This window comes from Anomaloglossus baeobatrachus, chromosome 4 (genome assembly GCF_048569485.1).
Source record: "Anomaloglossus baeobatrachus isolate aAnoBae1 chromosome 4, aAnoBae1.hap1, whole genome shotgun sequence".
In the NCBI taxonomy this organism is placed as follows: domain Eukaryota; kingdom Metazoa; phylum Chordata; class Amphibia; order Anura; family Aromobatidae; genus Anomaloglossus; species Anomaloglossus baeobatrachus.
The window spans coordinates 533,933,963-533,946,126 of NC_134356.1; the positions used below are offsets into that span (position 1 = coordinate 533,933,963).

At 44.9% G+C, this 12,164-nt stretch overlaps 1 protein-coding gene across 2 annotated transcripts in view; it reads left to right on the forward strand.

The window, feature by feature from the left end:
- The window catches only part of MFGE8 (milk fat globule EGF and factor V/VIII domain containing), a 96,136-nt gene extending 84,289 nt beyond the window's left edge, over positions 1–11,847 (forward strand). For both annotated transcript variants that reach the window (XM_075345943.1, XM_075345944.1), the window contains exons 9-10: positions 5,443–5,598; positions 10,631–11,847. In XM_075345943.1, coding sequence (XP_075202058.1) covers positions 5,443–5,598; positions 10,631–10,774 — 300 coding nt within the window. In that variant the 3' untranslated portion in view covers positions 10,775–11,847. The remainder of the gene's footprint in view (positions 1–5,442; positions 5,599–10,630) is intronic.
- Positions 11,848–12,164: the final 317 nt, after the last annotated feature.

Sequence of the window (12,164 nt, forward strand, 5' to 3'; positions counted from 1 at the left end):
TAAGACGCCTCATGCACTTCCTCGGGAAGATGGTGGCGGCAATAGAGGCGGTTCCGTTTGCGCAGTTTCATCTGCGTCCACTTCAATGGGACATTCTCCGCCAATAGGACGGGAAGTCAACATCCCTGGACAGGAAGGTCTCCCTTTCCCAGACAGCCAAAGACTCTCTGCAGTGGTGGCTTCTTCCCACCTCATTATCACAGGGAAGATCCTTCCTACCACCGTCTTGGGCGGTGGTCACGACAGATGCGAGTCTGTCAGGGTGGGGAGCAGTCTTTCTCCACCACAGGGCTCAGGGTACGTGGTCTCAGCAGGAGTCCACCCTTCAGATCAATGTTCTGGAAATCAGAGCAGTGTATCTTGCCCTACTAGCCTTCCAGCAGTGGCTGGAAGGAAGGCAGATCCGAATTCAGTCGGACAACTCCACAGCGGTGGCATACATCAACCACCAAGGGGGGACACGCAGTCGGCAAGCCTTCCAGGAAGTCCGGAGGATTCTGATGTGGGTGGAAGCCACAGCCTCCACCATATCCGCGGTTCACATCCCCGGCGTAGAAAACTGGGAAGCAGACTTCCTCAGTCGCCAGGGCATGGACGCAGGGGAATGGTCCCTTCACCCAGACGTGTTTCAGGAAATCTGTCGCCGCTGGGGGGTGCCGGACGTCGACCTAATGGCGTCACGGCACAACAACAAGGTCCCAACCTTCATGGCACGGTCTCGCGATCAAAGAGCGCTGGCGGCAGACGCCCTAGTGCAAGATTGGTCGCAGTTCCGGCTCCCTTATGTGTTTCCACCTCTGGCACTCCTGCCCAGAGTGCTACGCAAAATCAGATCCGATTGCAGCCGCGTCATACTTGTCGCCCAAGACTGGCCGAGGAGGGCGTGGTATCCGGATCTGTGGCAGCTCACGGTCGGCCAACCGTGGGCACTCCCAGACCGACCAGACTTACTGTCCCAAGGGCCGTTTTTCCATCGGAATTCTGCGGCCCTGAACCTGACTGTGTGGCCATTGAGTCCTGGATCCTAACGTCTTCAGGATTGTCCCAAGGGGTCGTTGCCACCATGAGACAGGCTAGGAAGCCCACGTCTGCTAAGATCTACCACAGAACGTGGAGGATATTTTTATCCTGGTGCTCTGCTCAGGGAGTGTCTCCCTGGCCATTTGCATTGCCTACCTTTCTTTCTTTCCTGCAATCTGGGTTAGAAAAAGGTTTGTCGCTCGGCTCCCTTAAAGGTCAGGTCTCGGCGCTATCCGTCTTTTTTCAGAGGCGTTTGGCACGCCTTCCTAAGGTGCGCACGTTCCTACAGGGGGTTTGCCATATCGTACCCCCGTACAAGCGGCCGTTAGATCCATGGGATCTGAACAGGGTACTAGTTGCCCTCCAGAAGCCGCCTTTCGAGCCTCTGAAGGAGGTTTCACTTTCTAGACTATCACAGAAAGTGGCTTTTCTGGTAGCGATCACATCTCTTCGGAGAGTGTCTGAGCTGGCAGCACTATCATCCAAGGCTCCCTTCCTGGTATTCCACCAGGACAAGGTTGTGCTGCGTCCTATTCAGGAGTTTCTCCCGAAGGTGGTATCCTCTTTTCATCTTAATCAGGATATCTCTTTGCCTTCGTTTTGTCCTCATGCAGTTCATCGGTATGAGAAGGATTTACATTTGTTAGATCTGGTGAGAGCACTCAGAATCTACATTTCCCGCATGGCGCCCTTGCGCCGTTCGGATGCACTCTTTGTCCTTGTCGCTGGTAAGCGCAAAGGGTCGCAGGCTTCTAAAGCCACCCTGGCTCGATGGATCAAAGAACCAATTCTTGAAGCCTACCGTTCTGCTGGGCTTCCGGTTCCATCAGGGCTGAAGGCCCATTCTACCAGAGCCGTGGGTGCATCCTGGGCATTACGACACCAGGCTACGGCTCAACAGGTGTGCCAGGCAGCTACCTGGTCGAGTCTGCACACTTTCACCAAACATTATCAGGTGCATACCTATGCTTCGGCGGACGCCAGCCTAGGTAGAAGAGTCCTGCAGGCGGCAGTTGCCTCCCCGTAGGGGAGGGCTGTCTTGCAGCTCTAACATGAGGTATTTCTTTACCCACCCAGGGACAGCTTTTGGACGTCCCAATCGTCTGGGTCTCCCAATAGAGCGACGAAGAAGAAGGGAATTTTGTTACTTACCGTAAATTCCTTTTCTTCTAGCTCTTATTGGGAGACCCAGCACCCGCCCTGTTGTCCTTCGGGATTGTTGGTTTGTTTGCGGGTACACATGTTGTTCATGTTGAACGGTTTTCAGTTCTCCGATGTTACTCGGAGAGAATTTGTTTAAACCAGTTATTGGCTTTCCTCCTTCTTGCTTTTGCACTAAAACTGGTGAGCCAGTGATCCCACTGGGGGTGTATAGCCAGAAGGGGAGGGGCCTTACACTTTTTAGTGTAATTGCTTTGTGTGGCCTCCGGAGGCAGTGCTATACACCCAATCGTCTGGGTCTCCCAATAAGAGCTAGAAGAAAAGGAATTTACGGTAAGTAACAAAATTCCCTTCTTTGCTGAAAAAACATAATAGATGTGTTGAGGGGCACATATTAGCAAGATTTATCAGAAAAAAAAAATCAGTTTTGGTAACTTGACAACTTCTTTAAGTACGTGTACAATACACATGGGGTGTGAGTGTATGGAGTGAGCTCAGGAGCAGAGGACTAATGCCGGCTGTGTTATACAGCCAGCATCTGCCTCTAACATCTTGCGATCACACCTGGCTCCAATTGCAGCTTTTTAACCACTTAAATGCCTATCTTTCACAGCAGAATTTTAAGTTTTATAATCTCAGTAGGTTGTCTATTCCGGCACCTATCAGTCCTCCCCACAATCTCTTGTTGATGGATTGTCATGGTAGTCACTATCTGATAGATCATTATTTTTTACTATTTTTTTTTTCCTATACTAAAGTTTTGTAATATATAGGACAAATTATTACAAACTCGCGGTTCCCTAAGAAGACTGATTAATAAAAGTAGAAGTAATTTTTTTTAATTATGTATACATGTAAATTAAGTTTCTTAGCCCCTTTTCTCTATAAGAAAATCAATAAAAAAGACGATTAATACACTGAACTTTCAGATTCAGCAATATAAATATAATATAAAATTACCCAATGTGGTTCACAGTGAAAAAAAATAAGAAATGAAATGTTAAAATTAATGTTTTTCAGTCACTGAATTTCTTTATTTCCTGGGGAAAAAAAATTGCAATCCTAACATTGTATGTACAACAAAATGGTGCAAATGAAATCTACAGCTCCACACATTAAATAAACAAATTATTGTACATCTCCATTGTAGGAAGGCTATGGGTCTCACAAAATTGCTACAGAGAGCTGCTTTTGCGTTTTTGGTTTATTTATTTTTTTATTTTTTTTTGTAAACCCTAAAATATTACTAAAAAATCCCAAAACTTTATTACACTAACTGGAGATTTATGGTGCCATGCTGCTCTAAGCGTACATCCAATGGCAACCTACCAAAGAACAGTTTTAAAATTTTAATATTCACCCCCTCCCCCGCCATACATTTTTCACCCAGTATTCTAGTACGTCTTATAAATTGACTAATATTATTCAAAACCACAACTTGTTCTGCAAAAACCATGCCCTCATACAGATATGTGGACAGAAGAATAAAGTTATGGCTATTAAAAGAAGAGGTAAAAACAAAAGAAAATTGGCTGCGGTGACAAGTAGATGGGCGATCCCCAAAATAACTGGCAAAGAAAATACTGGTTAAGACGCACATGCTCAATGGTGTGACGCAAGAGCAGGCGCCGCTTCTCTTTTCACGGCTTTCTCCATGCGTCATTGTGAACGTTCATTGACCCGCACAGTTTGTTTTTCACTGACCCGCATTCCTAATTCAGTTCTGGTCAGTGTTTGGGATTAAGCATAAATTGGTGAGTACGCAGTGAAGCCTTCCAAGTGCGATCCATTTCTCACTACATATTTGTCTATTTTTGTTTTTCTAATAAAATCTGACAGTGTTGTGTGACTGTTGCTTTCACACTATTTTCTATAAGGGAATTGCATATAGAGCCATATCTGATATATTCAGTAGCTTTAAGGGGGCACTCTGGTTGGAAGAAGTCCTCACCTATATGCCGCAAAGCTGGTGAGTCCCTAGATCTGGCTGCTGAGACCCCGCTGATCTCAAGAATGGGGCACTTTTACCTGTCCGGGTAGAGCAGCCATGTATGTACCGGGCTGTCACTCTGCTAATTCTGTATGGGACAGCTGGAGCAAGCCGTGCACCATGCGATGGCCGTGCCGTAGAGAATGACTGGCATGTCTGTGGAGGATGTGCACTGCCAATCATTGTAGCAACATTAAAGTGTCTTGTTCTGGTAATTGGTGGGAATCCCATATGTCAGACCCCCATTGTTCTAGACGTTAGCACCAATTTTGTGTATAGGGGATAACTTGTTCCATCTGGGCCCCTCAAAGTGCAGAATACTCCAACCACATGGTGTTTATCCAGACATTGCACACAATTTTTAGCCATTTTTCCAGTTTCATCATTGAGCGTATATATTTGGCCCAGTGCGTAGTCCTGAGGATGTGCTTGTCATTTTGTATAACCACTATTCTTTTTCTCTTTGGGAACAGTTTGTGGCTTGATGGGTCCTATATAAACAGGATATATATTTTCTAATCAGTCCATTTATTGCACATTTCATACATTGAAAAGAACAGCTGTCAGCACCCGGCGGTTCACACCGACACTGCTGCGGACAGTAGTTACATCATGCCAGCTGTTACCGTCCCCCATATCCTCCTATGCGTGCACTCCATATATGATTGTTGCACGTAGATGAAACAGTCGAGGGAAGTTTGTTAGTTTAGTTGAAGAACATCAAGAACTGAATATTGTGTAGAAGTCACGCTTAGAAGCCAAGAACCTCCACCAGCGTGACAATAAATAATGGCGTTTATATCAGGGGAAAACACAACTGAAGTGAAAGTGATGATATAGCGAGCCTTTGATATACATTCCCCTCTATGGCTTTTCCCTGTGTTTTAATTCTTTCCATGGCCAACAGCAATCCTGTGTAAATAAGTCAGCGCTCTGATGTTGGAAGTGCTGTTTCAGCTTGAAAACAGATGTTATCTCTGCCGTTTGGATTGTTGTGATATGGTCTCTGGCCTTGTTTTCTTCCCGGCCTTCCGGAGCTTATTTCATGGCACTTGATGAATAACTGGATTACTCCATGTTTCTTTTACATGGTTATGATGTAGCAGAACAGAAGGACATTTACCTCTTTTTCATCATCGACTGGTTCTTATTAGTTTGTGTTTTGTCTTTTTTGCTTCTTTTATATTTTATTTGCCAAATAGAATTATTTTTCTGTAATATTATTATCCTAACACCATAAATGTACGTCTCCCTTTTGCCCTCCTACATAGATCGATCTAGGCGTTAATAAGAAGATCACCGGAATCATCACTCAGGGTGCAAAAGACTTTGGAAACATTCAATATGTGGAAGCATATAAGATAGCGTACAGTGACACTGGCTCAACATGGCTTGTATACCAGGACAGCAGGACCAAAACAGATAAGGTATTTTCCTCCTGCAACCCCATACTATGACTAGGCTAGTTTATAAACTTCTGCTGATGTAGCAGAGCTGAGCTTGTAATTTGGAACTTATTGTACTGTCGCAATGTGTTAACAATGATGAACTGGAAATTAACAAAAGTGGACATGGGCATAAGCCAGATGCGGGTTTTTTTTTTCCTTTTATTTGCACTCACCTTGTCTTGTGAGGCTGTGAGACTACAGCACTTATAAGGCTCAGTCACAATGATCCAGCTGCGGAATAATCCAATGTTGGTACATGTCCGAAAAAGGAGCATGGGTGTGCTGCGCTGCTGGTGGAGAACTGCGAGGATGCAGATGTATAAGAATCAATTGCAGTTTATTCTCAATGCGTTTCAAGGTCGAACCGACCTCTTCATCAGGGAACCACAATCATATGAAATATTATGAGGTTCTACGGAAGAGGCTGGGTCAACCTTGAAAACGCGTCGATTCTTACACATCTGCATCTTGGCATTTCTTCACCAGCAGCGCAGCACATCCGTGTTCCTTTTCTTGGAATTCACTAACAATAGCATTACATCCAACTGATTAGACATAAGGAACATACAGTTGAGGCCAAATGTTTTGACATTGACACAATTTTTTTTTTTCCTCAATGTTTGCTGCTTTAGTTTTTTTTTTAGATCTTGACAAATGTTTGTATGGTTACTGACCTACAATTTTTGAAACATTTAATAAGTTTAAACTTTTATTGACAAATACATTGTTTATATAAAGACTTAAAACTTAGTGTTGGCTCTTATTTTTCATGGCTTTTGTGCTTCCTCCTGACATGCTGGATACTAGCTTCTAAGCCATTCCTTACTGATGGCACCCCATTCTCACCTAATCGGTGCTCAGATTCCTGTGGGGATTTTTTTAGTGCGGTTTGCTCATCAGATGATAACTTCTCCCCAATTCTCCGCAGTCTAATCCCTGTACTTCTTGCAAAGGTATTTTTCAGGTGAAAACTGATTGAGAAATCTGGAAGGATGGCAGTCCAGGGAAGCTGTGAGCGCTACCATAGGTCCTGTGACATGCCAACTGTAAACCATCATAAGACCATTCATGGCGAGTTATATTTTTCATCCAAGGCAGTTGACGCACTCACAATATTTTGTCTATAATCAAGGCCATGAAAAATAATAATAATAAAAAATAATAATTATAGTATCTAAAAGTCCTCCAAGAACAACTTCTCCCAACGATCCTGGAGCAATCTGGTGATTGACTATACTTTTCCAGCCTGATGGAAACCATGTCAGAAGCCAAAAGGGATAAGGCTCACTGGACTTTGTGGCTCAGTGAACAAACATTTACATTTTGGGTTCCTGGCCAAGAAACACCCCAGATCTCAATCCCATTAAGAACTTGTGATCAATTTTCAAAAAGTGAGGTGACAAAAGCACAGAAATTGTGGTAAACTCCAAGCACTGATTAAACAAAACAGTTGCACCAGTCAGGATTTGACCCAGGAGCTAATATCTTGCACATCTGGGCAAATGTCTTGGAAAATAAGAGATAACAATGTAAACGATGTTTACACAAAGTTGATGTATTTGTCAAAATAAAACAAACAAAACTTATGAAATACTGATACTTGCACTCCTGTAATCATGGAAACATCTGGCTAAAAAATTTCAGCAATGAAGCAGCACACTTTGTGAACAGCAGAACTTCAGTCTCCATCTTTTTCCAAGTACTGTACTGTTAGCTATGTGAGCATATACCATAACATATAGCATAACCATAGCATAACCAGTGCAACCCCAGCTCGTGTTTTTTTTTTTTTTTTTTTGTTTTGTTTTCTTTCCACTGTTGTCTATACTTTGACCTTAAATCTGTAAAAAATGGTCCATATGCACTAGCCCTTGGGCTACCCAACATGTTTACAATTTGTGTTCACAACGGACACACAAGACAGAAAACACCTTGTGTGGACGTAGCCTCACCAGCCGTAGTAGCAGTGTGTATGGGTCTCAATTAGAGATGAGCGATGTTCGAGTCGAACTGTTCGCCAATCTTAAATTCGACCTGTTTTTGGCGATGTTCAAGTCGTTCGAACGCGAACAATTAGCTTCAAGTTTGACAGTTCGAGGTTATGTTCGATAACTGTTCGATCACCAAAAGCGTCACTGGCTTTTCACAGTAATACTGTAATTCAATGTTAATACAGTGGAACCTTGGTTAACGAGAACAATCCGTTCTGGGAGTGTGCTTGTTAACCAAGTTACTCGTTCAGCAAAGCAAAATTTCCCATAGGAAATCATTGCAATGCAGAAAATTCCTTCCACAACTTGTTAAATGTCCCATCCTGGTCCCCTATTGTGAAATTCCACACATGCACATGTGACGCCCTGGCGCCGCCAGGTGGTCACAGAGACGCACTACGCCCCACACAACACAATCCTGCACCAGGTCCCATCAGCCTTAATCCTAGCCACCCCCCTGAGGGTAAGAAGGACACATCAGTGGGCAGGACCAGGCATATTAGGAGCGTCCACCTAGTGGTCTTGAGGATCCGGGGGAGGGAACCAGTCAGTTCAAGTTGGAAGTTGAAGTTCAGACTCTGAGTAGTAGAGAGGTGCAAAGTGGAGGAGTGAAGTCCTGTGCCTAGTGAAGGGTAGCCAGGGTAGTGGCCCTGGTCTACTGGCTAGGTGGCAAGCAGTGGACCGTGTCCAAAGGCGACGGGAGTCCGGTTGTGGGAAATCCAAAGTGGACCGGGACAGGGTTGGAGCCCGCCGGTACCGACAGCGGAGATCCGGTCCGGAAACCGTGCACAGGCGGGGCACCTGGACCCTAGTTAGAAGACTGTTGCAAGCCCCTTCTCTAATTCACCAGGCCAGGAGCAGGGTTCCAGTCACTGCTCCAGAAGTGTTAGCCCGGATAGAGCGAAACGGCAGCCCACCGCGGGGAATAGGGTATCTGCAAACACCCACTGAGATTCCAAGGGTCAGTTTTCGCAGGCACGTCTCCCAACCAGAACATATCGGGAACGGACTTCCCCGTTCCATACTGAGTTGTCCAGAAGTGAGGAAAAATTACAGAGTGTCGGAGAAAGGGATATTGGTGCACCAGCTGGGTGTGGGACCCGAGTACACCCGGACGCGGCAGCCGGCCACTGACCCCTTGGTTTACCAACAGACTTGTGTGCAATTATTCAACAGTGAGTATACTAACATTCCCCGGTCCGGCCCAGCACGCCACCTCCGGCCTACATTGCTCCCCGTGTTCTGGACACTGAGCCCCGGGGCATCCACCCCTACCAACGGAGGGGTTAAACAACCAGCTGCCATTCCATCGCCCCGGGTGCCTTCCAACAGCAGCGGTGGTACTCCATATTACCACACACCGTGGGTGGTGTCACGAAGTAGTTACAGCAATGCCCATACATATGCGTCACTTTTTATTTGAGTGTCCGCGCGACCCCGGGGTCTGGAGACCCCTCGAGCCACTGCGCATCCGGATCCGAGTCAGTCCGACTGCTGACGTTGGAGCGGCACACTCACACGCACACACACACACATATTATGCTCACCTTACCTTACGTTCCATCGCCGGCCTCCTGGAACTTGCAGTTCGCCGGTACAAGATGTGTATCGGGTAATCATCGCGACCGATGCCGGAACTTCCGCTGCCAGAGCGCTGACGTCAAAGGCAGGAGCCGCTTGCCTCTGACTGGCCAGCGCACTGCATTTGAGTAGCGTCTGACAGAGGAAGTTCTTCCATCGTCGCGATGGTTACCCGATACATGTAGTTCGCCGCTACAGTATGTGTATTGAGTAACCATCGCGACAAGGGAGGGACTTCCTCTGTCAGACGCTGCTCAAAGACACATCAACACATCTTGTACCGGCGAACTGCAAGTCCCAGGAGACCGGCGTTGAAACGGAAGATAAAGTGAGCATAATGTGTGTGCGCGTTCCTGTTTGTGCATGTATGTATCTGTTTGTGTTTGCCTGCCATTGTTTTCCATGATGTTCGAAGGTGTTTTAAAGTGTTCGACGAACACACCAAGTCCGACGAACCGAACCGAACTCGAACACTAGTGTGGTGGCTCATCTCGTGTCTCGATCTCCTCTTCATAGACTTCTGTGGGGCAGCTGTAATCTGATCCCTTGGTAAATTGGTATTTATCAGTGAATTCAGAGTAGGTGATCATTGCAGGACATCATAAAATGTATTCCAAACCTTCTTTTCTTGTGAAGGTGATGTACAGATGTGTTGATATCCAGCCATTTGCACATCGTGGCTGTTTAATGTAAAGTATATTAGCTTCTCTGTGCAAATGTTGTCATTGTGCCAAGCTACCACCGTAGTGCGAGGCCATGGTTAGCGCAGAATTTATTACATTTGTGTGGAAAATTGTCACACTCTTCTATAGATAAAGTGTGATGTTCACAGACCCGCAGCAGATGCTTCTATGATGGTGACCTTGTTCGAGCAGCTGGATGTAGCTCTTTTTAGAACGCATGACTGAAATTTTCAGACTACTATTTTGCTGTTGGCAGGTACAGCAGGTAATGGTGGGGATTTTTGGTTCTTGGCCAACTTTCCATAGTTACTTAAATGATTATTTCTGGAGTAATTCCTACATCTTAATAACCTTGCATTTGGCACCTACTACTTCTGCTATTCTATAGTGCAGTGATTGAGTTGGTTGCAGCTAGTGACGAGTGAAGAGTAACTCTTCGTGTTCGGATGATTCGTAACGAATCCCAAAGTTCTATTCCAGTATTCCTCACGAATAACGAACCTAATGCAAGTTATTGGGGAACCCGAGCATTTTTCTTGTCGTGACAAATACTGGAATAGTATCCGATATTCGGTAAGCATTATCTGAACACGAATAGTTACTATTCGCCCATCTCTTCACTGACCTGTTGCCAGGCACTTGGTTCAGCCAAGCACAGGGTGGTTCTTAGACTCTTTATTAGTACATGAATGTAATATATATAATTGTGGCTGTTCTAACCTAAGTGCCTGTTCTTCAATATCTGACTTTTGACAGGTGTTTCTTGGAAATACTGACAACTACTCCCACAAAAGAAACCTCTTCAGTCCTCCATTCTCGGCCCGTTATGTGCGTGTTCTTCCCCAGTCCTGGCACGAGCGGATCACACTGCGGATGGAGCTTCTCGGATGCGACAACTGAACACCAGACGAGATAATGACAGTAGCATTGTGCGCCAAGTGATCAATCAGTCGCCATTTTCTTCATATACTCCCCTCCTCTTCATCTCTAATTGTTGTCCAAACACCGAGGGGAACCGCGGTCAGTGGATGGTCCTCCATCTTTAAATGAACTGGAGCAGATTTAATTTAATTACACGATTAGGCTGCTACATTGGGACTAAACACTGCTCCGTTACATCATTAATCCCCAAATTACCAGTAGCGACTGGATCTGGGGGTAACCTGTCTGCTGTAAGATAGTCGTGGGAGCTGTAATTCTTGTTGTGAATTTTTTGTCACTGTGTTGTAACCAGTTCAGTATTTTAAAGCTTTGAAGTGCACTGTTCATAAACCGCAATGCTGCTACTCCAGCCACTGGGGCAATAGCATTGGACAACTAAAGTCCTTTTGTATTTCAGTATTTTAGTTCTATGACCCCTTTTTAGAGTGAATTGTAAAGAGTTACTACCCCAAATTTGTGGTGGCTATTGTCATTTTCCTCTTATGACCTCCAATGTTAATGTATAGAATCTGAACGCCTGTAGTGATTAGCAACACTGGCTCTGGTAATGTCTGGCTGCTGTACCCTACATATGGTCCCCCCAAATGGTTTACAGATCATTAGCCCTCCTGTATATATAAGCCTAGATCTTCACTTATGGCATCAGTGGAGAATGGGGGGAGAAACAAAGACATATAGCATCTGTTTTTCACTTACATGTTCTACCAATGATTTTCACATCTTCAGGGACCCTGAAGGGGCCGACCAGTTACATTAAATTACATCTTTATGACACTTGAATCCAATTTGCAGAATCACTTGGAGCACAGTGTAGAAATTTCCACCATTCATGTTCTACATATAAAGTAGGAGGTCATTCTAATTAGAAAGTCTGAACCAGAAAGGATATGGTGTTACTATGGAGCATTGTCTGTTCATAAACATGGAGGATTGGTTCTCAAACATCTTTTTTATAGTCACTGTAAGGAGCACTTTAAATAACTTAAAGGTTATCTACTGTTTTAAAAGGCTTAATAAAATCCTAAAATATTCTGGTGTGCCCAGTTGTCTTTTCAAACAGACTTTTTTTTTTTTTTCTTTATCCTGCAACTTGGGAAAACAGCAGTAAGATATTACAGCATTACCCAGCTGTAGAAGGTCAAGGTTGTGTCAAAATGCATGCCATAATGGCTGCCGGCTACAGGTTTGAGATAGATAGATATAGATAGATATAGATACATACATATAGATATATAATAGCTGTTTCCAGCCAGCTAACGCTTGGCACGCCCATTATGATGAGCTCCTCAGTGTATGCAGGACTCTGCTGTGGGTATACAGCTCTCCTCCTCAAGGTATACAGCATTCC